General features: G+C 58.0%; 1 protein-coding gene across 5 annotated transcripts; it reads right to left on the bottom strand.

Annotated features, from left to right (window-relative positions):
* Positions 1-75: 75 nt before the first annotated feature.
* STKLD1 (serine/threonine kinase like domain containing 1) lies at positions 76-24435 on the bottom strand. Of its 5 annotated transcripts, XM_070799620.1 has the most exons (19): positions 24204-24435; positions 17504-17590; positions 15471-15515; positions 14124-14198; positions 13299-13400; positions 10386-10456; positions 9651-9766; positions 8065-8183; positions 7445-7608; positions 6829-6959; positions 6082-6165; positions 4481-4597; positions 3505-3645; positions 2611-2754; positions 1948-2076; positions 1748-1876; positions 567-707; positions 332-411; positions 76-210 (listed from the first exon to the last, which is right to left on the bottom strand). In XM_070799620.1, the coding sequence occupies exons 1-19, from the start codon at positions 24366-24368 to the stop codon at positions 133-135; spliced, it is 2118 nt and encodes a 705-aa protein (XP_070655721.1). In that variant the 5' UTR covers positions 24369-24435; the 3' UTR covers positions 76-132. The 5 variants fall into 5 exon arrangements, 4 of the variants coding, with proteins under 4 accessions (XP_070655721.1, XP_070655718.1, XP_070655719.1 ...); XM_070799617.1 differs by having other exon boundaries at positions 83-411; XM_070799618.1 differs by having other exon boundaries at positions 83-411; positions 2626-2754.
* Between the last annotated feature and the right edge of the window lie 81 nt (positions 24436-24516).

The following is a 24516-nucleotide window of genomic DNA, read 5'->3' as shown; positions in this document are numbered from 1 at the left end:
CCCCATGTCTGAGAGGACGGCTGGCTCCCACCTCTTCTGACCCCCTGCCCCCCAGGAGACGCCCGTGGCACTGGGCGCCCCTTCAGGTACAAGTCGAGGGGGAGAGGAGGGCCGGGCGGCCCCAGGGTGCATCTACAGGCTGCCCTTGGAGCTGGGCTGGGCGGCCGCCTCCAGTCTGTGGAGCACGCTGGCTGTGTAAGAAACGAGCTCCTGCAAGGAGAAGAGGGTTGGCTGTCCTGGACTGTGTCTGGGCGCTGCCCCTGCCCCGTGGGGTGTCCCACAGCCCTGGTGGGGCCGTGCGATGAAGCAGGGAGTGCCCACCGGCGCTCACCAGGCTGGAGGTGAAGCGACCATGGATCTCCGCAACCAGGGGCTGGATGCCGCTGGACGCCAGCTCAGACAGGATCTCCTCTGCAGGCAGAGGATGGTCCTGAGGCCGGCGCGAGAGGGCTGGGCCCCCACCCTTCAGGGCTCAGTGAGAATCCCAGGGACTCAGGAGCACAGTCCTGGCCCAGCGCGTTCCCGCCCACCCCCAGTCGGTGGCGGCCACGAGCCGGGGTCCTCACTGTAGGTGCCCAAGTGGGCCAGCAGCAGGCACACGCTCTCCACCACCTCTGGGTCATCACGGTGCAGCTGGTACGTCTCCTGGATGAGGTCCAGGCCGCTGCCGCTCTCCCTGGGCAGCACCACCTGCAGGGCGGCCAGCTCTGGGCGGGGGTGGGGGGGGGTCGTTCCCTGATGGGTGGGCCTCAGGGTCCCCCAGGAGATGGGGAACGGCCATACTGAGTTTGTGGGGTTGTCGAGAGCCCAGAGTGCTGTGGGCAGCAAGCCTCAGCCGGCTGAGGACACCACAGTGGCCTCGGGAACCACAGCAGTCAGGCCTTGACCACTGCGCACCTTGGGGGTGTTTTCCGGCAGAGGGCACCTGTCTCTCCACCCCAGCAGTCTCCCAGGCCGGAGGGGCGAGGGAGCGCCCCCACGTGAGAAGGCCCATCAGGGCAGGTTAGACCCGGCTCCTGATGCCATGTGTCATCAGGTCCCCTGGAGTCCCGGGGGAGGTGGACACCCCAAGGTGTCAATAGATCCTCTAACCCTAACCCAGACTCTGACTCGGGTGTGGCTCACTGGGTTCTGACGACCCAGCTCCTGTGCGCTGAGCCACGAGCCTTTTGCTCTCAGGGCTCCAGGCCCTGTCCCCGCCCGGTTTGCTGGGATCCCAGACGGAGTGGGGGCAGGCCTGCAGCTTAGGTTATCTGCATCAGAAAGGGGCGATCCTGCCCCACTCCAGAGCTGTTCCAGGAGCGAGGGTCACCCCATCTAGCCTGCGCATCCAAGCGGACCAGACGTCACAGGCTGAACCACCCTGACGCTGGTGGCAGCCTTGGCCAGACTCCAGGCCCCAAGCATCTCTAGAGTCTAGAGGGCTGTGGTCCTGAGTCGGGCGCAGCCAGGGTTCCCATGGCGGTGGGGTTCAGACCCAGTCTGCTGTGCTGACTTCACAGCCACAACTGGAGGAGCACCTCTGCTCACACCAAGTGTGCTTGGGCAGGGGAGGTGGTCATGATACAGGGTCACACCAGCGAGTGTGACTGGGTGCAGAGGACGCCTGCGTGCTGGGACTACGGGTGTTTCTTTTCCCTGCTTTGAGTGTGTGTGTGATTTTGGTCTGTGGGCCACCAGCAGGCTTCACTGGGAAGCCCGCCCCGCCCCCGCCTCAGAGTGGCAGCCCCGTTGGGTCCAGGCTCACCGGACACCTTGGCGAGGCTGGCCAGCCCGCGGTAGGCGTTGTTCACCAGCAGGACTCGGTCCTGGTACAGCCGTACGCTCTGCAGGAGCAGGTCCACCACCTCCGCACACTCCTGCTCCCGGATGCAGCCTGTGGAGGGGCCAGCACGCCTGTGTCCAGGGCCCGGCCAGCTCTCCAGCCCTGGGCCCCCAGCTGCTCACCCAGCAAGGACAGCAGCCACAGAACCGCACAGCCAGCTTCAGCCACCTCCGCGTCCCTGGGGAACGTGACCAGTATCTCGGTGACGAGAGCCGGGGCTCTCTCCAAGGGGGCCTTGTTCACAATGATAGCTGCAACGGGATGGGGTGAGAAGGAGGGGTCGCCCACTTCCTGGCGAGGGGAGAAGTGTCTTCTGTGTGCATGGCCCCTGGCCCCACCTGCCACAGGGATAGCAGGAGCTTTGGGGTTCCAGGTCCGCTGTCCTCCGAGATGGGGAAATGGGAGGGCCGATTCCAGCCTGCTAAGCAAGTCTGGGCAGGCATCAGACCCCAAGGGGAGGCTTGGGGTATCTTGCACCCAGCTGTGCTCAGGGCCCTCCAAGGCTGGGAGACCTCTTCTCCTTGGGAAAATGACTGTCCAGGTGCTGGAGGGCCCAGTGGGACCTGGAGAGGAAGCCATTTGGCCGGCGGGGGTCCCCCTTTCTGAATCAAAAGTCAAGAGAGGTCGCCCAGTGCTAGAGCCAACCTGTGAGACCAGGGAAGCCTCTGATGTGTGCGAGCAGAGGGCCTCCTGGGGTGGGCGGGTGGGGGGCCTAGGGTCAGGGTCTGCCCCTTCCCTTCTCCCAGCTCTCGGGTGGTCAGGGAGCAGCGGGGAGGGGTACCAACCTCGGGCCCACTCACCATCCACCAGCAGGGCCCAGAGCAGGCTCAGGCCGTGGATACAGATGTCCCTGCTCCTGGGGAGGCTGTCCAGGCGCTTCAGGATGTCCTCAAACAGCCGGGCCCTCTGCAGCTCATCTGTGGCCAGTCCTGTGGGTGGGCCCTGGAGTGAGGCCACAGAGAGCCCCTCCTCAGGAGGCCTTCCCTGGGGCCCCTCCCTCCTCTCCTGACCTCGGACACCACGATCTCACGCATGCTTAGTCACTAGAGTGTGTTCTGAGCCAGCCTCTGCCCAGCATGGGGCTCAGAAACAAAGGGGTGCTCTTGGTCCATCCCCTGGGCCACCATCCCAGCATCTCGCGTCCTGTCACTGGGCTGGGACCAGCCTCCAGGGCTTCTCTTCCAAGGTGTTTTGTCTCGGGTGGTAAGCGGACATTGCCAAGTGGCCCTGACTTATGCCTGTCATCCCAGCATGAAGGCGCATGGCAGCCCTTTTCAGTCCCCGCCATGAGGTCAGTGGACTGTGGTGGGCCCGTTAGTGCGGGCGGGCTCCAGGTGAGGGCCTGGGCTCTCTGGCGCCCCAGCTTCCCTTTGCAGAGGTGAGTAATCAGACGGGAGTCAACTTGGGTAAGGCCCTAGGGGGTGACCCTCTCCCCCACGCCGCCCCTCGGCCAGGACTTGCTGGTGGCCATTGTGAGGTGGGGCGGAGGGGCCGGAGGGGGAGCAAGGGCAGGAACCTGAAGCCCACAGTGATGTCGCCGCCTGGCAGGGCCCATGCCTGTAGGCAGAGGGACGCATGTGGGCGCAGGACAGCCAGAGGCGGTGTCTGTGCCCCTGTGGAGGGGCTGGGTGCCGCCCGCTCTGTGCCCAGCGCCCGAGGACGGCCCAGGCGGCACCCACCTTGGCTGGCCACGATGGTAAGCAGGCTGTAGACCATGGCCAGGAGCTGCTCCTCCGCGGGGTGGCTCTGCAGGATGCTCAGCAGCACAGCGGCGATGGTGCCGGTGTCCGCTACTGTGGCCGCCGGGTCCTGGGCCAGTGCTGTGTGGGCCACGGGAGAGGAGGGTTTACCCCAGGCTGAGGGCTTCGGGGAGGGGGCCTCCGTGATTGCAGGGAGGACGCTGAGGACGGGGCACAGAGCGGGTCCCCACAAGTGCTTGTGTGACCGAGTCAAGGACCACGGGGCTGGGGGCCCTGCTGGGCGGGCCTGGGAGCCCACGCCAGGGTAGACGTTAATCACAGTGGACATGTAAAGCGTTGCATGGGAATTCAACCTAAATAATAAAGTTCAGAAAAGTAGTGAAATAATTCCAGTTTAAAAACCAGGTATTTAAAGCTTTGTTTAAAGACTCCAGGAGGAGCCCAGACCGTTGGCTCCAGCCTCTCGCTTACCCCCTCAGCTGACCCCCCTGGAAGCCCATGTCTAGGACCCCGCCCAGCCTGCTTGCGGGGGGCGGGTGGTCACACCCCGAGTCCAGCTCCTCCTCTCGTGCCTGGAGACCAGCCAGAGCAGGGAGGAGCTGGCCCAGGGCCCCAGAGCAGGTCACAGGCAGGCCCCGGGTGCTGCCCCAGTCTCCTGGCCACACCGTGCCGTCATCCTGGGGTGAGGTTGGCTGGCAGAACGCCCAAAGGGTCCAGACACCAAGGCCAGACCTGGTGAGGGGGGCAGGGAGCCCACTCGGGCCCAGGGTGGGTGTCAGGGGGTAGGGGGAGCTCACCCGGGCCCAGGGTGGGCGTCGGAGGGTAGGGGGAGCCCACCCGGGCCCAGGGTGGGTGTCAGGGGGTAGAGGGAGCCCACCCGGGCCCAGGGTGGGCGTCGGGGGGTAGGGGGAGCCCACCCGGGCCCAGGGTGGGTGTGGGGGGCCGGGGAAGCCACCTTGGCCCAGGGTGCGCAGCAGCAGGGCGCAGGCACACAGCTGTATGTCCAGGATCCTCTGGTGCTGCTTCATGACGGTGAGCAACACGTCCACCAGCTCCTCTGGCCACGGCAGACCTGAGTGGGTGGACAGGAGCAGGTGGGGGGAGGGGTGTGGACCAGACCAGGGACCAGCCCCGCCGGGAGTTGGGGGCATCGCACGTGGGCCCTGGGTGGCCAGACAGCATTCGTCAGGTATGCGGAGTGCCTGCCACTGGTCTACTGTAGCCGGCTTCCTATCCCAACGGCTCTACAAGGTCAACCCTCCGCTGACAGAAGAACCCAGCTGGTGTGACTCCAGAGCGCAGGTGCCCTTGGCTGCGGCTGCCCTCAGAGGGGACGTCTGCGGGCCCCTTAGACTGTCGGTTTGGCGGCCCGGGACCTGTGCCGAGCACGGGGAGGGGAGCAGGCCGTGGCGGCAGGGTCCAGGCCCAGCTGTGCCTCTTCCCACTGCCGTCCCCTCTCCCAGCCTGTGTCCCTGTGGTGAGAGTGACAAGGTCAGAGCTGCTGGCGCCAAGGAGGCCGAGTCGTGGCCGGCCCATCTCCAGACAAGGTGCCTGAGGCTGGGGTGGCCACCAAGGCCCCCTTCGGAAGGGACCCGGCACCGCCCTCGCCTTCCCTGGGAGCAGACTCTCTTTGCCCATGGACTCTGTCCTGGCCACAGCCGAGCTCCATGGGATCGCGGGGAGGGAGAAGGAAAGGGAAATGGCCAAGGGGAGGTCTCCGCGGCCTCATGAGGGGGCTAGGGTTTGGCCTGTGTGATCTGTGCAGTCCAGCCACTGGGACAGCCTGCTATGGAAGGATGGACGATGGACAAATGGACGGTGGGTGGATGGAGGAGGAGGATGGACAGTGGACGGAGGGGACAGGTGGTGGGTGGATGGAGGGGGATACTGGATGATGGACACTGAGTGGAGGAGATGGATGGTGGGTGGATGGATGGATGATGGACAAATGGACAGCGGATGGAAGGGACCGATGGTGGGTGGATGGGTGCATGCATGTAATATTCAGGCTGGTGAGACAGGTTGAGTGCAGATCTTCCAAAACCCATCTTTTGGTAGAATTAACGGTATTAGTATTAACACTCAACGGAGATGCACTCTTGAGAGGTGAGTAGGTTGGTGCGTCTGCGCAGGCAGTGAGCAGCGTCTGTGAAAACATCAAGTACTCAGACCTGCACATTTGGGGTCTTACTATGCAGAAGCGGACGGAGCTCACAAACGCCCCGAGGTGGTCCATGTGAACTCGGTTATGACCCTGGGAAATCAGCAGCCACTCAGATGCCTGACCAGAGGGACGGTGGAGAGGTGGGGTGTCTGTGTAGCATCCAGGAAAAGCAGGTGGAATGAGGCCACAGGAGATGGTTCTGACCCCGAGCCATCCACCACCCGCCACCCTCGGCTCAGTAAGAGAAGTCCAGGCTCCTGCTCCCAGCAGGCAGTGGGGCCGCGCATGCTGACGGATCAGGCCTCACAGGAGTCCAGCGAGGAGCGCTGGAGCAGGTAGGGCTCCCCAGGAAGCGCGCAGGGGCGGAGTGGAGCTGGGGCCGGGGGCTCTACCCAGCTGGTCTTCAGGCATCCTCAGGAGCCTCTTCAGGGCCCTGTGCTGGACTTCAGGGCGGCTGGAGAAGTTCTGCATGACCTCTGCAGAGGACAGGGCAGGGTGGGGAGGTCTCAGCTCAGGGCCCATCTGTGAGCCCCCCACCACACAGACACACGTGACCAGGCGTGAGGCCATGCCCTTATCCCCACCTCCTGGGCAGAGCCACCGGGCCAAAGTCCAAGGTCAGCCTCAGCGCCCACCCAGGGGGTTCAACTCAGGTGACTCCCTCGAGGCCACTCAGTTAGCGGGTGATGGGCTTCAACTGGACCCAGCTGTCTGCCTCCAAAGCCCATGACCAAGAGATGGGGAGACTGGGCCGCAAGGACCCAGGGGGTGCCCCTTGCCCACAAAGGGAGGCAGCGGTGGCCCACTGGGGGCAGGTGGGTGGGAGGGAGTCCCTTGTAGCCCAGGCAGGGGGCCGCTGAAGGGGAGAAGGGAGTGAAGGGCCCACCCACACCAGGGGCAGCGGGGTGGGAGGGCGGAGCCAGGCCTGAACTGAAGGTGACCTCCAGACCCAACGTCCACCCAAGAGCAGAGGTGTGGCCCCGGCCGGCGCAGGTGGAGGGGTCTACTGAGCAGGGCATGCTTGGGAAGGATGAGGGGCAAGCCCACCGGCCGCACGGGAGGAGCAGTCCAGGGACCCCCAGCTTTATAAAGAGGCCACGGGGCCCCCCTGCGCTGGCCTCTGGGGCCCCCACGGTCACCGAAGATGCTGGCCACGTTGCTCTCGAGCAGCATGTCAATGATGAACTCGGGCACCACCTGCCGGCGCAGAACCAGGGCGAGGCTGGAGGACCGGAAGTTGCTGCGCATGAAGGTGAAGTGAATCACGTCCCTGGGGAGGGGCAGAGAGCCGCCGCCTGTGCCCGCGCCCCACTTGCCGGCAGCCGCGTGGCCCCCACCTTCTGTGGGTGCCCACTTCTCAAGCACCTCTCACAGCAGGCGCCCCGGCACGTCCCGTCCAGGAGGGACCCAGCGCTCGCACCCGCGTGGACCCCTCCCTCCATAATGTAGACTGAAAAAAAAAAAGAATTCCCGGCTGTGTTGCAGTAAAGGTGAACAGAACGCAGAATGGATCGTGTTGTTCTTCTGACTTTAAAATACCTTAGAATTCAAACACGCTCCTGCGCCCAGGGCCGTGGCCCCTGTCGGGCCAGGGCTCAGAGACGCGGCCGCAGCTTGGGACGGCCCAGCTCAGAGGAGCCATTGTCCGTGGATGGAGCACTTTGTGGCATTGAAACCCCAAGTGGCCGCTGAGAGATTGAGAGGGGAAGACGGTGGCAGACAAGAGTGAGATGGGACCCCGGAACCTGAGCTCACCTGACAGTGACTCGCTCTGCGGGGTCGGCCTGGAGCATCAGAGGCAAGAGGGCCTGGAAGGTTTTCGCGTCGGGGACCTTCTTCTCCTCCATGGTCCGCAGGACGCCGCTCAGGCTGGCGGGGGAGCTCCGAATGGACTTGCGCAGGTGCATGGCTTCCAGCGTCTAGGAGGAGAGAGGACCGTGTATACTCTCCCTGCGGGAGGGAGGCGGCCTGACCCCAGGCAGAGGGAGCTGCAGTGGCGGCCGCTGTCAGGAAGGCATGGAGGCCACCTGTGCCCCGGAGTTCTGGTCCAAAGAAGAAATACAGGTTTGGAGAAGAGCCAGTGGCCATCTCACTGGCCTGAGGGAGTGGGGACAACCTCCCTCCATGGCTGGGACCCCATGGTGGGCCGGGTAGCGCACCTGAACTCGGCAGATCTCGTCCCCGAGGGGCTGCTGTGAGGGCCAGGTCGGCGTGTTACCAGCATCACCCCCACACGAGGGCCCAGTGGGGTGGAGCACAGGGGGCTTCACACAGGCACACCCGCTGCGGGAGGATGCCATGGGGGCGTGTGCCCCTCTCAGGGCCAAGGTGGGCTCCCGGGGGCTGAGGGGCGGGGGCGGGCGGGAGGCCCTCACGTCCAGGAAGGAGCAGCTGGCCATGTCCAAGACGATGCACCCCAGGGACCAGATGTCAGATTTCCGGCTGAAGGAGAAGCTGAGGGCTTCGGGCGCCATCCAGGACTTCTGGAGGGGGTCTGTTGGCAGGAGCGAAGCGGGCCATACGTAAGTCCTGTGCTCCTCAGGGAAGCAAGCAGCTTGAAAATGGGCCCTTGGTCACTCTCCTCGGGGGAGGGAGAGACACGCTGTCTGAGGCCCCAGGCCAGTAAGATCCTGGCCCGCGAGGCTGGGGCCCACCAGGCTGGCTGTGTGCGCCCCTGAGTCCCACGGTGGCTGCCGGAACGTTCGGACGGGGCGTCTCCAGGAAGGCTGAGACCGTGCGCTCACTCACCATCGCCTCTGCATGTCAGGACCTCGAGGCAAAGCTCTAGGTCCCTTTCCAGTTTCTCAACTGGAAGCCCAAACGGGGTCCCCGTCTGGCTCAGGGCCTGACCCACCTTGGGCACCCCTGCCTTTCTGGACCCCCACTGCCCAGACAAAGGGGGGCTCCAAGGACCCCTGCCATTTACACTGCCAGCAGACCAGCCCATCCACGCACCTGCCCGCCCACCCACCCGTCCATCCACCTGTCCACTTGTCTGCATGTCCATCCACCCACCCACCAATTCACCCGTCCACCATGGGCAGTATGCCACCAGCACCTGCCAGCCCAGGACTCTGCCGTTCTCCCATGGAGAGCCGCCCTCTCCTCTCACCGCCCTGATGGCTGTTAGGCTTGAAGCCCAGCTCCCTTTGCCCTGTGGTCTTTTCAGAGGATGGAAACGTCTCTCTGACTCCTCACCTCTACCATCTCCTGGGTTACTCTGAGGCTCAGTAAAGAAATCCAACCCGAGGGGCTTCCCTGGTGGTGCAGTGGATAAGAACTCGCCTGCCAGTGCAGGGGATACCGGTTCAATTTCTGGTCCGGGAAGACCCCACAGGCTGCAGAGCAACCACGCCTGGGTACCACAGCTACGGAGCCTGAGTTCCGGAGCCTGCGAGTTGCAGCTCGTGAAGCCTGCGTGCTCCAGGGCCCGCAGGCCACAACAGCTGAAGCCCGTGTGCCTAGAGCCCATGCTCCACAACAAGAGAAGCCCCCGCAGTGAGAAGCCGGCGCACCGCATCTAGAGAGCAGCACCCCCGTCTGGAACTAGAGGAAGCCTGTGCAGCGATGAAGACCCCGCACGGCCACATATAAATAAACACAACCCAAGCTAGTGCCCGGCGTCCACCAGCCCTCCCCGCGCTTCCCTCCCCTTCCTTCCTTTGGAGACCTCCCTCCCCCTCCGTGAAGGGGAGCATTTTCTGAGTGTCTTCTGGACCCTGCGTGTGCACCACCCCCCTGTGGTTGCACCCTGCTCGGTTACAGCCCAGGCAAGGGGGTCTCTGTGGAGTCCACAGAAGTCTGGGGTGGGGGGGCGGTCTCTGGGGACCTTCTGAGCAAGGGGAGGTTTGCTGTTGCCCTGTTCCAGCTGCTAGAGCGGCCCCTGCCCTTGGACCCCCCTCGAGGGGACGGCCCCCACTGCTCCCAGCCACCGCTGCCCCCGGCCGGGGTGGCCAGCCACCTTCCTCCGCCCGGACGTTCCACTTGGCCTTGTCGGTCATGAGCGTGTTGGAGCTCAGGTCCTGCAGTTTGCAGTGGGCGTTGCTGACGAGGGCGATGTTGGAGGGCTTGAGGTTCCTGCAACCGAGAGGCGCGCCCTTCCACCCGCTGCCCGGCGGGGCCACATCTGCAAACCCTCCACTCCCTCCACACCTAGGGCCCCCACCCCTTCTCCCCCCCGCCTCAGTAAACGCCTTTTGGGACCACTTCTCGTAAGTGTAAGTACACTCAGTCACTTCAAATGGGGAAAATGGGGCGACTACGAGCAGGGAAACGGGCGATCCACCCGCGGTCCCTCCACTGGCAGCCTTCTAGAGCTCAGCCGAGAGCTTGTTTGGGGCCTGGCTTCCCATCCGTGACTTTAACAGGATCGCAAGCGCTCCCTGCCTGTATTGGTTCACATGGTTTTCTCTCCTTCACCCACAGGCGGGTCCTTCCAATGGTGACTAGAGCGTGCAGCTGCACTGCCGCTGCGACTCCCAGGGTCGAAAGCTCGGCCTGGGAGGGCCCGGAGCCCACGGGTGCTGCCATCTGCTGCTTGCCTTGCACTTGAGAACCTCCCGCCCCTTGTGTGCCTGGGGAGGGTCGCAGAGGGGGTGGCACTCCCTCTGAGTCTGGGAGGTGCTCCGGGAGGAGCAGGGCCCACCCTCGTCCGGCTGCCCCTCCCTCCCATGGGCCTGCCCGGCCACCCGCTCACCTGTGGATGACGTCCAAGTGGTGCAGGAAATCCAGTGCGTCCAGCACCTGGCCTAGCATGTTCTGCAGCCACTGGGGAGAAAGAGATGCCGGGATGGGGGGCCAGGAAGTGCCCGCCCTTCACAGGCAGTTCGGGGGCTGCTCAGTGCAGCCCGTGAGGTCATGGCCTGTTCCCACCCTGTGGGTCGAGATGGGCCTGAAGCCAGTGGCCAGCAGCTCAGAGCCAGCGCGGGAGCTTCTGCTGAGGGCTGCGTGGGGGCTTTCAGGACAGCAAGACCTCGTCAGTTGCAAGGCCCTGGGTTCCATCCCCAAGCTCTTGTCCCTGGGTTCCAGCTCTACCTGCACCCCACCCCTCGAGGTACCATAGATGCTGAGTGTTCAGCTCTCACTTGGGACTTCCATGTCCAGGTCATTAGTGTGCAAAGAGCCCTGAAAACATTCTGGAAGCAGTTTGTGTCAGCAACAAGATCCATGTGGTTTCTAGGGCAGTGGTTTTCACACCGTGTTCTTGAGATCCTGGACCCCACCCAGGGTGCCCGAGAGGGGCTGAGGGGCAGGACCTCGGACTTCCTGACCCCAGGCCCCTGAGTAGAGTGCCTCTGATCTCCTTACTGGGGTTCTGAGAACATCCTGTGTTTGACAGGGTTCTACAAACAGAAAGTTTGAAACCCACTCTGAGCCTGTCTCGAGGCCCACCTTGGGAGAGGAGCCGGGTGCCCCTTGGAACACCCCACCACCACTCACCCACCATCAGCAGGGAGACAGTTCCCAGAGGCCCACAGAACAGAGGTGTGTCCAGAGCAAATGTCATGTGGTGTGGGTCACAGGCCTTAAATGTGAAAACGAGATAGATCCAGTCTGAGGACAATGGAGCAAAATATTATCCTAATCCTGGGCCAAGAACAGCTGCCCCAAAGGCTCAGAAGGCACCAACCAGAGAAACACTGATGAACCGCAGCTCGTGACAACAAAGAAAGTGAGCCGGCGGCCGCAGACTAGGAGACACTTGGGCACCGTGTCCAGGATACAGACACCATTTGTCCGTTTGTATGGATCAGTAAGACGGACGGCCCCATGTTTAAACGGGCCAGGGCCTGAACAGACACCAAAGAAGACATCCAAATGGCCACAAAGTGCTCACTGACCACGCTCAAAGTCAGTAAGGCTGAAACGTGATTCTTAATTGAAACTAACAAGTCTGGGATTTCCCTGGCGTCCTGTGGTTAGGACTCTGGGCACCCAATGCCGGGGGCATGGGTTTGATCCCTGGTCGGAAATGAGCTCCCATAGACCACAAGCGAGAGTTCACACGGCACAGCTAGAGATTGCGCGTGCCCCGGCGAGGACCGAAGATCCCGCGTGCCCCGGCGAGGACCGAAGATCCCGCGTGCCCCGGCGAGGACCGAAGATCCCGCGAGCCCCGGCGAAGACCGAAGATCCCACCAGCCGCTACTAAGACCCTGTGCAGCCCTGTGAAGAGACACTAAAAAGAAGAAGACTGACATGGAGCAGGGTGGGCCGGGATGCAGAGCCCAAGGGCCACAACTTGAGGGTCAACACCAAGTCGACTAGCCATCCCGGAGACTGGGGACGCTGGCCACAGCAGCACACGCAGCCACTCTGTGACCCGGCAACTCCACGCTGAGGGACTCCCCCAGGAAACGGATATTTCGGTCCATCAGACACATGCCCTGCAGTGTTCGTGGCGGCCCTCGCTCGCAACAGCCCCAAGCTGGAAGCAATGCAGGTGCTCACAGCCCTGGACCAGGTGTGCGATGGAGATGTGGCCATCCGATGGAGCCGCGCCTGGCCGTGGACAGGCGTGCTCTCATGACACACTCAATTCAGTTCAGTCGCTCATTCGTGTCCGACTCTTTGCGACCCCATGGACTGCAGCATGCCAGGCCTCCTTGTCCATCACTAACTCCTGGAGTTTATGCAAACTCAATGTCCATCGAGTTGGTGATGCCATCCAGCCATCTCATCCTCTGTCATCCCCTTTTCCTCCTGCCTCCAATCTTTCCCAGCATCAGGTCAGTTCTTTGCATCAGGCGGCCAAAGTATTGGAGCTTCAGTTTCAGTGTCAGTCCTTCCAATAGATATTCGGGACTGATTTCCCTAAGGATTGACTGGTTTGATCTCCAAGGCTCTCTCAAGAGCCTTCAGCACCACACTTCAGAAGCATCACCTGGTGTGAGTCAGGCGTGAGTCACCTGACACCCTCACAGGTGAGTGAATCTAAGCACCAGGACAAACAGGAGAAACCAGACACAGGCGAATGTCATGCTGTCCGAGCCCATCTGTGGGAACTTCAGGGACAGGCAGAGGATCTCCGGAGGCGGCAGTCGGGCCCTGGGCACCAGCTGGGGGCATCTGGAGGGCCAGGAGCACTCTGACCTCATGTGAGGCGGGGACGGAGTGTCCACCCATGCAAAACTCAGCCCGCTCTACACTTAAGATCTGTGCGAATTACTGCTGCTACTGCTAAGTCACTTCAGTCATGTCCGACTCTGTGCGACCCCATAGACGGCAGCCCACCAGGCTCGCCTGTCCCTGGGACTCTCCAGGCAAGAACACTGGAGTGGGTTGCCATTTCCTTCTCCAACGCATGAAAGTGAAAAGTGAAAGTGAATTCGCTCAGTCGTGTCCGACTCCTAGCGACCCCATGGACTGCAGCCCACCAGGCTCCTCTGCCCATGGGATTTTCCAGGCAAGAGCACTGGAGTGGGTGCCATCGCCTTCTCCTGTGTACATTACGGTAGGCAAATACCTTCATTCATAAGCGTCAGAAGAAATGAGCCTGGGCTCCAGTGGTGCTTGCCCCCCGCTCTGCCGGTGCCCCTCTGCCCCCGCTGTGGGGCCTCACAAGGTCCAGGTGGGCCCCAGCCCTGGCATCCCCGACAGTCTGTCTTACCTCGGAGTCTATGGCTGTCTTTGCCGCCCTGTTCTTCTCAATGACATTCTGGAAGCTTTCCTTGTGGTACTCCATCACCAGGCAGAGGAACAGAGAGGAGATCTGCTGGGGACACAGCCCCTTAGCCGGGTCCTGCCCAGACCCCTTAGCCAGGTGCCAAGTTCAGGCCCCCAGCAGCCCAGGCCGGGGACCTCCTGGGCCATCAGCGCTCCAGGACCTTCCTCCCCCGGGCCAGCACCGGCGGTGGCTACGGCAGCACTGCCCTCGTCCCCCAGGGGGTGGACACGGCCCATCCCGAGTGGCTCCCCGCTCCTGCCCCACTTGGGCTTTTCTTAAAGGTGCATGAGTCCACCACAGCACACGCAGGCCACGGCGCCTGCGGCCCTGGCACCTTCATCCCTTAGGGCTCAGCTGAGACCCACTCCTCCTTCTGAGGGGCCTAGCCTGATGGGACCCAGCAGCCCCTGGCTCAACCCCATCTGGAGTAACCAGCAGGCAGGCCTCGGGGTCCCTGGAAAGACGAGGAGTCAGATGGCCACCGGGACCCAGCGCAGGGCTTAGGGGCTGCCAGGCCCAGACTTGAGAGACACTGCGTTGTTGCCAGCTGGTTTCTCCCAGCCTTCTCCTGGAAAGTGGGATAATGAGCCCCACGCAGAGGCTGTAGGGTCCCAGGTAAGATGCTGCCTAGAAGCCCCGCATGGCCCGGAGGGTGCAGAGCCAGGGGGCGCCTCGCAGAGGTCCTGCCATTGGCGCTCACAGGGTTACAATCGGCGGGGTGGGGGGCCCTCTGTGCCCGCCGAGTCCACGGGACCGGCTCTGACCCACCTCACTGTCCCACATGATGAAGAGCTCCTGGTAGATGGAGATGTGGGCGTGCTGAAGCTTCAGCAGCGGCATCAGCTGTGAACAAGGGCAGACGAGGTGGAAGTGTGGGGAGGACTGCATCTCAGCCAGCTCCTCCGCCCAGGGCAGGGGCGGGGTCCCGGGAGGGTGGGCGGCCGGAGGTTAGGAGCAAGATGGCCCGGGGTAAGTCCTGTCTCCAGGATGTGCTGGCTGTGCTGTGTGACTGGGGACAGGCTCCTCAACCTCTCTGAGCCGCCCAGCCCCATCTGGAAAGAGCAGTACCCATGTTATCTGCCTTGTGGGGTGTCAGGAGGACCAGGTGAGCCGATGCCGGCAGAATGCCTGGCCCGCCGGAAACAAGCAGAGTCCGGGATGTCTGGAGGAGCGGGTGTGGCCGAAGGGAGGAGGGTACTACTGTGCCCTGGCCCCCTGGCCCCCTGGCCTCCTGGCTGTGGGCACTAGAGGTCCCAGGCCCTGCCCTCAGCTCCAAGTGCTTTGAGAACGATCGCAGTGAGGCGGCAGAAGTGGCTCCCTTAGCAACTTGGAGCCAGATGGACAGCTGCTCATGATGGCGGGTTGGGTGTGAAAGGCAGTGGCCTAGCAGGATGTGGGAGGGAGTTGGGCAGGGGGGCTGTGATGCTTGGTGGGGTACGGGATGGCCCCCCACTTCTTCCTTCCGTGAATGTGGCCTGGGCCCACCACTGTGCCTCAGACACATTGTGGATGGACCAGCTGCTGGTAAAGCTCAAAAGCTGGTGATTCCAGAAAGAAGAGAAACGGGTGGCCACTAGATGGAAGGGGAGACATTTAGCTTCGTGTAAAATCCAAGAAGAGCAGAGAAAACAACTCAGAGCCTTTGCCCAGCAAACTGAAGCATACGCAGCTGTTTCTGCTCTTACTATAAACCAGGACGTTACCGTCAGTGCCGACAGGCAGATCTAAGGAATGTAAACGAATTTACGTGTTCTTTGTTAAACATTCTCTATTTTCCAAATTTTCTGTTGTAACTGATACTTTCATAATTAAAGAAAAAGATCCTTTAAAAGATGGTTATTGGTAGGACAGCCTAGGGACCCAGCCAACATTTAAAGGTAATCTTCTCTGAGAATGTATATTCTAAGTTGTCGGCACCTGGATTTAGAAATAAATGTTTGGGGCACAGACTCCCTTCGTGACATGGGGGATCTGGCTCCACAGCACCGGCCAAGAGCTGGTCCTGACTCTCCAAGCCCCCAGCAGCCCCCACTCTTCACTCCACAGGCGGGTACAGAACAGGCTCTGTGCGTCCTCCATCACACCCTCTGGAGAGGTGATCCCCCAGAGAGTTACCTCCTCCAGGGACTCATTGGCCTGATGCTCATCAATGCACTCCACCTAGAGCAGCACAAGAGAGCTCGGTCAGTCTACACGCAGTGAACACCCCTATCAAGACTGCCACCACTGCCATCACCACCACCAGCATCAAAATCCCAGTCACTACCATCGTCACTGCCACCACCACCAGCATCATTCACCAGGGGTGCCAAGCTCCTGTCATTCGTAACCCACCACACAGCACCAGATGGGCCTGGAGAGGTTCTAAGGGATGGATCCAGAAATACTTTAAGCAGTGAGATCATCTTTGCTCCTATTGCAAGGATAAGTTTAGGACAGCATAACATAAACTTCAAAGCATCATTAACCATTTTCAGACCATCTCGAAAGCCGGGAGGAAAACAGTGTGTCGCCCCTAGAGCCAAGGAGCTTGGCAAAGTGTCAGCCTTATCCTGCATTTCTCACTTGGGCCGGGAGGGTTGTCCCCGGTGCTGGACGTGGCTGCTGGGGAACGTGTGCAGAGAGAGGCAGGTGCTGGGCAGAGCAGCACCAGCTTCGACTCTGCACCATCTCTGGTGGCAGCAACTGTGGGTGCACGCTGTCCCCACATCTTACCAGATCCTCACCCAGAACTTCCGCTCGTAAGATTTACCAGTGGAGAACTCCTGTAATCAGCTGACCACAGGTGAAACTGCAGTTGGAGAGTGGTTCTCAGACCCGTGTGAAGACCCTGAAACAGGCGCCCTGTGCGTCCCTTTCTTCTGCTCAGGGGCTCGTGCTTAAGTCATTTTGGCCAAAAACATACTGAGAGCTTTAAAATTATCACCTCTTTTTGACCTGGAAATCCCACCTCTAGGAATTTGTCCCAAGGAGACCATGGATCCTCAAAAAAAAAAAAATTAACTAAGATTGTTTATCAGGGTTGCTTATTGTTGTTTGGTCACTAAGTTGTTTGTGACCCTATAGACCCCATGGAGCCCGCCAGGCTCCTCTGTCCATGGGATTTCCCAGGAAAGAATACTGGAGTGGGTTGCCATTTCCTCCCCCAGGGGATCTTCCCAACTCAGGGATTGAACTCGAGTCTCTGTAAAGGTGGATTCTTTACCACTGAGTCACCAGGGAAGCCCCATCAGAGTTGCTTATAGAGTGAAAAATCAAGAAAATTTTAGCGCTTGTCCTGAGTGGATAGCTGGGGGGTCAGTCCTGGAAGCCAGCCCACAAAGGAGCAGGAGGCTTGTACGCATTCCCGGCCTGCCTGCCTGCCTCAGGGGAACTGCTGCAGAGACAGGAGGCCTGGCAGAGCCGAAGGGCGTTGGCAGCAGCCCGCAGCCAAGCTCTGGCCTAGACCCTCCACTCTTCCAGACCACCTGGGCTTGGACATGCCAAGGTGCACACTACACAACCCCCTGCAGTGCGCACTCCACCCTGCCGTGCCAGCCCTGATGAGGAGGTAGGGGAAGGGCCCAGGGTTGGTGACCTGCCCTTAAACTTGTGTGACCTTGGGCAAGTCCCTGCCCCTACTCCCCAGCCAGCCTCCTTCAGTTCAGTTCAGCTCAGTCGCTCAGTCATGTCCGACTCTTTGCGACCCCATGGGCTGTAGCACGCTGGGCCTCCCTGTCCATCGCCAACTCCCGGAGCTTACTCAATGTCCATTGAGTCGGTGATGCCAACCAGCTCCTTATCCTTGGCTAAGGATAAGGGGTCATCGGTCCCACTTTGTTGAGTTGGTGGGCGGTTAAATAAGATGACAAGGATGCCTGGCACCATGCCCACGTAAATGGGGAGTGTGGTGATGGTTGCTGCTGGAATAAACATGAGCATTCCTTCCCCATCAAGGTGGAAGAGTTCAGTCTCCAGGGAACCCCAAGGAGCCTCATACCACCCCCACGGCTCCCCCCGCAGCCCCTGGCCACCCCTGGATTGCCTCCAGGACTGCTGGCAGACAGGAACCCGGCTGTCGTATGAGGAAGCCTTCCTCTAGGGTGGGGGAGGTCCGTGTGTGTCTGGGGCGCTGGCCCCACTGGAGTGCCTTAGGCACGGCCTCTTACCTGCTTTATCACGCGTTTTACTTTGGTTTTTGTCTCCTCTACCACGAGGTTCACCCCCAAAGCCCCAGGATTCAGCCACTCCAAAATCTGCCAGCAAAAGAGAAGCTTTCAGGAAAACGTACCCGTCTTTGCACTTCCCAAAGTGTGCCCACCTCCAGGGTCTGTTCCGGTCTTCCTAACGTTCTTCGTGGGCTGGCAAAGAAGGCAATGACCCAGAAGGCTGAGGAGGCCCGCAAAGGCAGAACCTGAGCCCGTCTCTCAGGGGCCGATTCTGGAGCTCCGTCCACCACCCCAGGCCCCTTCTCCAATCTGTGGTTAGGACCAGCCAGGCGTCCGAGAGCCGGCACCTCCCTGGGGCAGAGGGTTTCTTCACTCGCTGTAGCCCCTTAGGGTCCCAGCTTCCAGCAGCCACCTCCAAACTGGGCCACCAAACAAGAAAGTAACTGCTGCATAATTGGTGCAATCATAAGCCGTGGCTCCATGTGAGCCTGGATGTGCCAAGCGCTTCACAGCCGCCCACACAGTTGGCACTGTTTCTCATGTCCTCGTTTAGACGAGGAAACTGAGGCACCAGGAGCTGGGTCCTTGCCCAAGGGTGCAGCACCAGCACCTCAGAGGGCCTGGCCTGGACTGGAAGTCGGGAGTCTGACTCCAGAGATGGTGCATGGACGCACGAGGCTGGGTGGCCTGAGCACATTCCTCAGAGGATGAAGGAAAAGGCGCTGCAGGAGGCAGAGGAGTCCGTCCAGGTGGTGGGGCCCTCAGTCTGTGGACCCTCAGAGTCCAGAGAAGTTTTAGGGCTCTGTAACCCAGCACCCGCAGCCTAAAGCCTGCTGAGAGGGTGACGGGGCGGAGACCTGAGCAACTCATACCCCTGTAAGAAGGCTACACTCAGGCACTCAACAGGCAAATGAAACAGTAAAATGCACACGCGTCTCAGATCAAGGCTTTTTTTTTCCTCTTAAAAAAGTAACTTTGTTTTTAAAATTCTCTGGTCACCCAGAAACTCGTCTGCTTTACCACCGGCTCACTCCCCACCCCCGACCACCCCCACCCCTGTTGCTCCAACACAAAAGGGGATTCTCACAAAGTGAGCAAAACCTAACTTAACGAATCAGTCAGATTAACGAATCTTTTTACAAAGACTGACTCTAACATTTAATAAAGTGGACATCTTATGCATTTGGTAAACATTCAAATGCACTCATCTCACACACTACTAAAGTAATGCTCAAAATTCTCCAAGCCAGGCTTCAGCAGTATGTGACCCGTGAACTTCCAGATGTTCAAGCTGGTTTTAGAAAAGGCAGAGGAACCAGAGATCAAATTGCGAAAATCCACTGGATCATCGAAAAACCAAGAGAGTTCCAGAAAAACATCTATTTCTGCTTTATTGACTATGCCAAAGCCTTTGACTGTGTGGATCACAATAAACTGTGGAAAATTCTGAAAGAGATGGGAATATCAGACCACCTGACCTGTCTCTTGAGAAACCTATATACAGGTCAGGAAGCAACAGTTAGAACTGGACATGGAACAACAGACTGGTTCCAAATAGGAAAAGGAGTACGTCAAGGCTGTATATTGTTACCCTGCTTATTTAACTTATATGCAGAGCACATCATGAGAAACACTGGACTGGAAGAAGCACAAGCTGGAATCAAGATTGCCGGGAGAAATATCAGTAACCTCAGATATGCAGATGACACCACCCTTATGGCAGAAAGTGAAGAACTAAAGAGCCTCTTGATGAAAGTGAAAGAGGAGAGTGAAAAAGTTGGCTTAAAGCTCAACATTCAGAAAACGAAGATCATGGCATCCAGTCCTATCACTTCATGGGAAATAGATGGGGAAACAGTGGAAACAGTGTCAGACTTTATTTTTCTGGGCTCCAAAATCACTGCAGATGGTGACTGCAGCCATGAAATTAAAAGACGCTTACTCCTTGGAAGGAAAGTTATGACCAACCTAGATAGCATATTCAAAAGCAGAGACATTACTTTGCCAACAAAGGTCTGTCTAGTCAAGGCTATGGTTTTTCCTGTGGTCATGTATGGATGTGAGAGTTGGACTGTGAAGAAGGCTGAGCACCGAAGCATTGATGCTTTTGAACTGTGGTGTTGGAGAAGACTCTTGAGAGTCCCTTGGACTGCAAGGAGATCCAACCAGTCCATTCTGAAGGAGATCAGCCCTGGGTGTTCTTTGGAAGGAATGATGCTAAAGCTGAAACTCCAGTACTTTGGCCACCTCCTGCAAAGAGTTGACTCATTGGCAAAGACTTTGATGCTGGGAGGGATTGGGGGCAGGAGGAGAAGGGGACGACAGAGGATGAGATGGCTGGATGGCATCACTGACTCGATGGACATGAGTTTGAGTGAACTCCGGGAGTTGGTGATGGACAGGGAGGCCTGGCGTGCTGTGATTCATGGGGTCGCAAAGAGTCGGACACGATTGAGCGACTGAACTGAACTGAACTGAACTGAAACATTCAAATGGCTGTCTGAGGAGGCTTTACAAATAGCTGCGAAAAGAAGAGAAGCAAAAGGGAAAGGAGAAAAGGAAAGATACAGCCATCAGAATGCAGAGTTCCAAAGACTAGTAAGGAGGGGGAAGAAAGCCTTCCCAACTGATAAATACGAGGAAATAAAGGAAAACAATAGAATGGGAAAGACTGGAAATCTCTTCAAGAAAGTGAGAGATACTGAGGGGACATTTCATGCAAAGGTGGGCACAATATAGGACAGAAACAGTGTGGACCTAACAGAAGCAGAAGATATTAAGGAGACAAGAATACACAGAAGAACTAAAGAAAAAAGATCTTCATGACCCAGATAACCATGATGGTGCGATCACTCACCTAGAGCCAGACATGCTGGAATGCAAAGTCAAGTGGGTCTTAGGTAGCATCACTACAAACAAAGCTAGTAGAGGTGATAGAATTCCAGCTGAGCTATTTCAAATCCTAAAACATGATGCTGTGAAAGTGCTGCACTCAATATGCCAACAAATTTGGAAAACTCAGCAGTGGCCACAGGACTGGAAAAGGTCAGTTCTCGTTCCAATCCCAAAGACAGGTAATGCCAAAGAATGTTCAGACTACCACACAATTGCACTTATCTCACATGCTAGCAAAGTGATGTTCAAAATTCTCCAAGCTAGGCTTTGACAGTATGTGAACTGAGAACTTTCAGATGTTCAAGCTGGATTTAGAAAAGGCAGAGGAACCAGAGATCAAATTGCTAACATTCGTCAGATCACCGAAAAAGCCAGAGAATTCCAGAAAAACATATACTTCTGTTTCATTGACTACACTAAAGCCTTTAACTGTGTGGATCAAAACAAACTGAAAAATTACTCAAGAGACGGGAATACCAGACCACCTGACCTGCCTCCTGAGAAACCTGTGTGCAGGTCGAGAAGCAATGGTTAGAACCGGATTGGAACAATGAACTAGAACCAAATTGAGAAAGGAGTACGTCAAGGCTGCATATTGTCACCCTGCTTATTTAACTTCTACGCAGAGTACTTCATGTGAAATGCTGGGCTGGAAGAAGCACAAGCTGGAATCAAGTTTGCCAGGAGAAATATCAACAACCTCAGATATGCAGATGACACCACCCTTATGGCAGAAAGCAAAGAGGAACTAAAGAGCCTCCTGATGAAAGTGAAAGAGGAGAGTGAAAAAACTGGTTTAAAATTCAACATTCAGAAAACTAAGATTATGGCGTCCGTCCCATCAGTTCATGGCAAACAGATGGGGAAACAATAGAAACAGTGAGAGACTTTATTTTGGGGGGCTCCAATATCACTGCAGATGGTGACTGCAGCCATGAAATTAAAAGACACTTGCTCCTTGGAAGAAAAACTATGACAAACCTAGGCAGCATATTAAAAAGCAGAGACATTACTTTGCCAACAAAGGTCCATCTAGTCAAAGTGAAAGTGGCTCAGTCATGTCTGACTCTTTGCAATCCAATGGACTATACCGTCCATGGAATTCTCCAGGCCAGAACACTGGAGTGGGGGGCCTTTCCCTTCTCCAGGCAATCTTCCCGACCCAGGGATCAAACCCAGATCTCCTGAATTCCAGGTGGATTCTTTACCAGCTGAGCCACCAGGGAAGCCCAAGAACACTGGAATGGGTAGCCCATTTCTTCTCCAGCAGATCTTCCCGACCCAGGGATCAAACCCAGATCTCCTGAATTCCAGGTGGCTTCTTCACCAGCTGAGCCACCAGGGAAGCCCAAGAACACTGGAATGGGTAGCCCATTGCTTCTCCAGCAGATCTTCCCGACCCAGGAATCGAACTGGGGTCTCATGCCGTTGCAGGAAGATTCTTTACCAGCTGAGCTACAGGGAATCACCCATCTAGTCAAAGATATGGTTTTTCCAGTAGTCATGTATGGATGTGAGAGTTGGACCATAAAGAAAGCTGAGCACGGAATTGATGCTTTTGAACTGTGGTGCTGGAGAAGACTCTTGAGAGTCCCTTGGACTGCAAGCTGATCCAACCAGTCCATCCTAAAGGAAATCAGTCCTGAATATTTATTGGAAGGACTGATGCTGAAGCTGAAGCTCGTATACTTTGGGCACCTGATGTGAAGAACTGACCTGATGCTGGGAAAGATTGAAGGCAGGAGGAGAAGGGGACGACAGAGGATGAATTGTTTGGATGGCATCACCGACTCGATGGACATGAGTCTGAACAAGCTCCGGGAGTTGGTGATGGACAGGCAGGCCTGGCAGGCTGCAGTCCATGGGGCTGCAAAGAGTTGGACACAACTGAGCGACTGAACTGAACTGAAACATTCATTTCTCTTTATTTTCCAACTTTCCTTTTGTGAATTTTTTAGGCCCTAAACATTTTCACAAGCCCTGAAAAAGGCCCAGTCTCCCCCAGCTAGGGACTACTGATGGGGTGTCTTAGGAGCCTGAGGGCTGCAGATGTTGAATTCTGAATGTTCTAGGGTTTGCAGGAGCTGAAGCGCATGGACCTGTGGGGAAAAAAGGATGAGGTTGTTTTCTAGCATGGAAAAAGCAAGAGAGTTCCAGAAAAACATCTATTTCTGCTTTATTGACTATGCCAAAGCTTTTGACTGTGTGGATCACAATAAACTGTGGAAAATTCTGAAAGAGATGGGAATACCAGACCACCTGACCTGCCTCTTGAGAAACCTATATGCAGGTCAGGAAGCAACAGTTAGAACTGGACATGGAACAACAGACTGGTTCCAAATAGGAAAAGGAGTGTGTCAAGGCTGTATATTGTTACCCTGCTTATTTAACTTATGTGCAGAGTACATCATGAGAAACGCTGGACTGGAAGAAGCACAAGCTGGAATCAAGATTGCCGGGAGAAATATCAGTAACCTCAGATATGCAGATGACACCACCCTTATGGCAGAAGGTGAAGAGGAACTAAAAGGCCTCTTGATGAAAGTGAAAGTGGAGAGTGAAAAAGTTGGTTTAAAGCTCAACATTCAGAAAATGAAGATCATGGCATCCAGTCCCATCACTTCATGGGAAATAGATGGGGAAACAGTGGAAACAGTGTCAGACTTTATTTTTCTGGGCTCCAAAATCACTGCAGATGGTGACTGCAGCCATGAAATTAAAAGACGCTTACTCCTTGGAAGGAAAGTTATGACCAACCTAGATAGCATATTCAAAAGCAGAGACACTACTTTGCCAACAAAAGTTCGTCTAGTCAAGGCTATGGTTTTTCCTGTGGTCATGTATGGATGTGAGAGTTGGACTGTGAAGAAGGCTGAGTGCCGAAGCATTGATGCTTTTGAACGGTGGTGTTGGAGAAGACTCTTGAGAGTCCCTTGGACTGCAAGGAGATCCAACCAAGACTGCAAGGAGATCCAACCAAGTCCATTCTGAAGATCAGCCCTGGGATTTCTTTGGAAGGAATGATGCTAAAGCTGAAACTCCAGTACTTTGGCCACCTCCTGCAAAGAGTTGACTCATTGGAAAAAGACTCTGATGCTGGGAGGGATTGGGGGCAGGAGGAGAAGGGGACGACAGAGGATGAGATGGCTGGATGGCATCACTGACTCGATGGACGTGAGTCTGGGTGAACTCTGGCAGTTGGTGATGGACAGGGAGGCCTGGCGTGCTGCGATTCATGGGGTTGCAAAGAGTTAGACACGACTGACCGACTGAACTGAACTGAATTGATATTCAGACTGGAGAGGCCTTAATTTCATCCGTCATTTTAGAGAGGGGGAAACCCAGTGTAGAGGGGCAAGGGACACCCAGGAGGTCCCCTATGAGCTAGAGGCAAACACTGGCTAACATGGGCGCCTTGGCTCCTTGGGGTCAGACGTGGAAGCAGGGCGGCTTTTCAGGTGTGCTGTGCTTAGTTGCTCAGTCGTGTCCAGCACTTTGCAGCCCCCGTGGACGGTAGCCCACCAGGCTCCTCTGTCCATGGGATTCTCCAGCCAAGAATACTGGAGTGGATTGCCGAGCCCTCCTCCAGGGGATCTTCCCCACCCACCGATCGAGCTGGGGTCCCTCGCATTGCGGGGCGGATTCTTGACCAGCTGAGCCACCAGGGAAGCCCTGGGGGCCACAGGGACTGTGACCGTTAAACCGGTAGGAGCTGGGGGTAATGGCCACATGGCCGGGTCCTGGGCTCGGGCCTGACCATCGGCCCCTCGTCGTCCCCGCCTATTCGCCAGGGACCGCTCGGCACCTGGTACTTTTCCATGGGGTCTTCAGGGAAAGACTCGGCCTCCCTGTCTCTCCGCGGGGCACTGGGGTGCACCTCTGGCCCGAGCCGCAGTCGGACCCCGGACTGAGCATGCGCAGTGTGGTCCGCGTCCGGTGTGCGCCCATCCCCCACCCGGGGGGCTCCCATCAGCCCCCGGGCGCTCGTTTGCCGACCCGGGCCCTCTCTGCCTGAACCGCGCTGGCTGCTGCGTCCTTTCAGCCGGCCGGCCCTCAGGGGCGGGGCCTCGCGCGGGGAGGGCGGGGCCTGAACGCGGCGGGGAGGGCGGGGTCTGGGT

This window comes from Bos indicus, chromosome 11, assembly GCF_029378745.1.
Source record: "Bos indicus isolate NIAB-ARS_2022 breed Sahiwal x Tharparkar chromosome 11, NIAB-ARS_B.indTharparkar_mat_pri_1.0, whole genome shotgun sequence".
Classification (NCBI taxonomy): domain Eukaryota; kingdom Metazoa; phylum Chordata; class Mammalia; order Artiodactyla; family Bovidae; genus Bos; species Bos indicus.
Note: the sequence above shows the minus strand (reverse complement) of the source record. Positions and strands in the feature narration are given on the sequence as shown.